The sequence below is a fragment of the Aegilops tauschii genome, chromosome 3, assembly GCF_002575655.3.
Source record: "Aegilops tauschii subsp. strangulata cultivar AL8/78 chromosome 3, Aet v6.0, whole genome shotgun sequence".
Lineage (NCBI taxonomy): Eukaryota > Viridiplantae > Streptophyta > Magnoliopsida > Poales > Poaceae > Aegilops > Aegilops tauschii.
Genome location: NC_053037.3, coordinates 489698155 through 489702713, shown reverse-complemented (window position 1 = coordinate 489702713; position 4559 = coordinate 489698155). Strand labels below are relative to the sequence as shown.

At 45.9% G+C, this 4559-nt stretch overlaps 1 protein-coding gene across 3 annotated transcripts; it reads left to right on the top strand.

Annotated features, from left to right (window-relative positions):
• The first annotated feature begins 689 nt into the window (after nt 1-689).
• Nucleotides 690-3574, top strand: LOC109751112 (uncharacterized). 3 transcript variants are annotated; one of them, XR_012205405.1, is made up of 7 exons: nt 708-1031; nt 1170-1324; nt 1456-1673; nt 1866-2478; nt 2566-2665; nt 2757-3078; nt 3192-3574. XR_012205405.1 is itself a non-coding variant. In XM_020310018.4 (7 exons), the coding sequence occupies exons 1-7, from the start codon at nt 835-837 to the stop codon at nt 3302-3304; spliced, it is 1728 nt and encodes a 575-aa protein (XP_020165607.1). In that variant the 5' UTR covers nt 708-834; the 3' UTR covers nt 3305-3574. The 3 variants fall into 3 exon arrangements, 2 of the variants coding, with proteins under 2 accessions (XP_020165606.1, XP_020165607.1); XM_020310018.4 differs by having other exon boundaries at nt 2566-2675; XM_020310017.4 differs by having other exon boundaries at nt 690-1031; nt 2566-3078.
• Nucleotides 3575-4559: the final 985 nt, after the last annotated feature.

Below are 4559 nucleotides of genomic sequence, written 5' to 3'. Positions count from 1 at the left end.
CAAGGTCACAAAGATCCAATCTATTGTGGAGAAGCTGAGAGATGATGCCGAGGATAGTGATGACAGATCTACCATTGACAGATTCCAGACATTGCCTAGGGCACAAAGGTCATCAACTGAGCCAGTTGTAGACACCAGGACTACACACTCTGCTCCAGCCGCCACTGCCACAGTGCCACCACCAGTGTCAACTCCACCAGCCCAAATGACATCTGATCTGAGAACCAGACTCCCAGGAGCCCGTAGCACCTGAGCCTCGGTAGCACCAGATACTCTCCCATGGAGGGAGGGAATACATGATTACTTAGAGGCCAACGAATTAGAGAGTTACCTTGAAAAAATAGGAATTACAAAGCTTGAGAGTATACCTGGCCATACCTCGGGCCGGGCCGGGCTTCGGGCCGGGCCTAGCCAAGCCCGACGCAAAAAACCCAGGCCCGGCCCGGCCGTCGGGCCTGTTTTTTGGGCCCGAGCCCGGCCCGAACACGTAAAAGCCCGTCCGGCTTCGGGCCGGCCCGGCCCGTCCTTCAGGAAAACGCAAAAACGATGGGCCCGGGCCCGGCCCGGCCCGGTCTTCGTGCTCAAAATCTAGGCCCAAGCCCGGCCCGGGAGTGGTGTCGGGCTGGGCCGGGTCGGGCTTTTTCGGGCCGGGCTGCCCATGGCCAGGACTACTTGAGAGCCAAGGAAGCACTACATGATTAATACAAACATCTATTACTAACAAATCCTACGCCGTGCGGAGCTCTGCGAGGACCCCCAGATCCCATCATTTCGCCCCCTCCCGTCAAGCGGCGGCTCGCACCGAAACGCCGGACTTGCCGTGCCGTCCAACCCATGGCAGCCGCCTCCGCCGGAGGCGCGGGCGAGCCGCGGCTCGTCGACCGCTGCATCGACGCAGCGGCGCGGTGCCGAGCCTCCGTGGAGGCCTGGCGCCGCCAACGCCGGTCCCTCGAGCGCCTGCCCGGGCAGCTGGCCGACGCGCTCCTCAGCCGCCTCGCTGCTCGCCGCCTCCTTTTCCCCTCCCTCCTCGAGTAAGCGCCCCGCCTTCTCCACCCAGACATGCCCGATCTTTTTCTTTGTTTTCTCTACCATGAGACGGTTTTGCGCTGCTCCGTTTCTGGATCTGTTGCTTCCTGCCGCGTGCGGATGAATCGTGCTTGTGTGCGCAGGGTTTTCCAGCACTCGGTGCAGGAGATCGACTTCAGCGGCAACATCGCCGTAGATGCGGAGTGGCTGGCTTACCTCGGCTCCTTCCGGTACCTGGGCATCCTCAAGCTGGCGGACTGCAAGAAGGTCGACCACTCCGCGATCTGGGCACTGTCCGGTACAACTCTCAAGCTTATTTCTATAATGATGAGACCATGATTTCCAGTACATAGTTTCGAAACATGACTTGGTTTGATTGAAGAAATTAATTGCCTTACTAGTTCTAATAAAATTGCTCTGATGATTCAGGCATGAGTATGCTAAAAGAATTGGACTTGTCGAGATGCTCTAGGATAACTGATGCCGGCATCAAACATATAGTTTCCATTGATAGTCTGGAGAAGCTACACTTATCTGAGACTGGATTGACTGACAATGGGGTGATGCTCATCTCAGCACTAAAAAGATTAAATTTGCTAGATTTGGGAGGAATTCATATGACCGACAAAGCATTACGGTCATTACAGGTACATACTCATGATTTGCGACCATTTTTTTCCCCATTAACTGGTGCAGAGAGATTCTCTTCTGCTAACCTTGTCTCATCTAGTAATGTTTATATTTTCTGATAGCATATACATATCAGTATGCCACTGCTTGCTCATTTCTTTTTGAGTGGCGCGTAATGGAGTATTAATTTATAGTTGTTACTGTTCCAGGTATTGACACAACTTGAGCACCTTGATATATGGGGTAGTGAAATTACTGATGAGGGAGCTTCTGTCCTTAAGGCGTTTACAAGATTGAGGTTCTTAAATGTTTCTTGGACACATGTGACTCGTTTGCCACCTCTTCCAAACATGAAATATCTTAATATGAGCAACTGTACAATTTATTCCATTCGCGGTGGTGATTCTGAAGTTCATATTCCTCTGCAAAAGTTTACGGCCTCTGCAGCCTCATTTGGTGACATTGATGAGGTGTTCTCTAGCATCGTAGCAAGCTCATTTTCATTCTTGGACATGTCTGGTTGTTCTTTAAGCAACTTATATGGCCTGCAAAAGATGAAAAGTCTAGAGCATTTGGACCTTAGCTTGAGCAGAGTAACTGATGGTGCAATCGAGTATGTTGCAAATATTGGAACGAAGCTGAGATATCTAAGCCTCAAGAATACTGGAATAACCTCTCAGGCACCATGTATTTTGGCAGGAACCGTTCCAAACCTGGCTTCACTGTCTTTAGCTTATACAAAAGTTGATGATTCTGCTCTAGTATATATCAGCATGATGCCTTCATTGAAAGTGATAGATCTAAGTCATACAAGTATCGAAGGTTGCTTTTTTGCTTTGCATTTATTTCTTTTTCTTGATTAAATAAACATGCTTTCTCTTGGAGAAACTGAATCCTATCATATGACAGGTTTCACTCGTGTTGAAGCAAACTCCGAGAAAATACTGTCTCTGCCTCTACTTGAGCATCTCATTTATCTTGAAAGTCTAAATCTGGAGGATGCACCACTGTCAGATGAAGTTATACCTCCCATGGCATCCTTTAGAGCACTAAAATATTTGTACCTGAAAAGTGATTTCTTGTCTGATCCCGCATTGCAGGCCCTGTCTTCTGCCTCAAATTTGATACATCTTGGATTTTGTGGGAGTGTATTATCAAACTCTGGGCTTCTGCAATTTGTGCCCCCTGCCCAACTACATGTGTTGGATTTGAGTGGCTGCTGGGTCTTAACAGAGTATGCCATCTCATCATTTCGTAGCCATCACCCGGTGATAGAGGTGAGACATGAACTAATTCAGGAACTTCAACCAAGCCACATTGGTACTTCACAAGTTCGCAAGTCTAGGCATCTTCCACGGGGAAAAACAAATTTTTTTAATAGCTCGGCTGATTCTAGCAGGCATTCTGGTATCTTCTTTGTAGGTAAGGGTGATGTAACTTCAATCTGCTTTATTCTCTTTCAGTTAGAAGGAATATAATCCGAGTGAGCTATGTGCATAATATATGATAACAAATTTGCCTTTTGATTTGAACAGATCAAAGGATAAAATACAGCAGGGAGAAAATGCTGGAGATCCAAGATCTTACCCAATCGAATTCAGTGTTACATGATGTGCAGCTTCCACCAGAGCTGCGAAGGATGGAATGAGACAAGTTCTGGTTTACTTTTCTCACGCACTTCAGTCTCATCATTTGATTAAATAGTGCATCTATTTTCTTGGGGGACATCGCAATTTTGAATTAGCTAAAGACAGCCCGTCATTTGATTAAATAGTGCTTCTCTCACTGTATACTGCCATCTGTCTGAGTTGTAACATGAAGAATTTGCTTGTATGATTTATATGCCTTTGTGATCCTGAAGTATGTATTCAGTCAGTTCATCTGTTTTAACAGAGGGCATTTGTGTTATATTGTCAAATGTGACCATGGGTTCAAATGGTTGATGCTTCTTGATGTAGGATGATTTTTGTCTTAAACGAGTCTTATTATCCATGAGGTGCAGCATTTTCCATGTAAACATTGTTCCTAAATGGATCATTTTGTTCCTTCCTGGGTGGAAAATAACCAAGTTCATTCCCCCTGCTGGGAATTAATGGACGTATTTGTTCTTCTAACCAACTACGGACTTCTGGAAGTTGCAAGTATTGCACAAAAAAGATAAGAAACAAGCAGCTGGTGAAATTGAATTGTTCATATAACTATACACAGCTATAACTGTACAGAAACAATTCCCATAAAAAAAACTAATTCTTAAAGATCCTTGTTGGTTTTGTTGGGTGATGTACTAGTAATCAAACCAAATGCCACAGCAATCTTCTCGCTGTGCTGAAGCAGACACTCCTTGAGCTCATCTGACATGTAATGGAGCACAATGCTTGTGTCTGGTACATAGTCAATGTCTTTAATTTCTCTGATCAACCAACTTTTGCATAGATCTCTTGTGCTTGCGGATGGCCGGTGTCACCAGCTCCGAACTCGAGAATGGTTTCCAACATCCATCCAACTCAAGCCAGTTTCTTTACTCAAGTTCTTTTGTTTCATCAGACTCCTTATTCTTGCAACTTCATCCCATAAACCAGCATGGGCATACAACTTTGAGAGAAGGACATATGGAGGTGGATCTCGAGGCTGGAGATCTATGAGATGATTGCCTGCACTTTCACCAATCTAAGTATTTTTGCAAGTCCTACAACGCCACACTCGCGGAGGGGGATGGACCCCATTGAAGATGACATCGTTCCGATGCATGAATTCTTCCTACGGGATTGTTTTCTTACTAGTAAGATGCCCGTGCTGCGCTACGGAACCACAAGAAATGAGACACAATATAATTTAATCTGGTTATACATGGAATTAGTTCATTTTAATAACTCCGATTATATATTGGCTATGGCCTGAAGGCT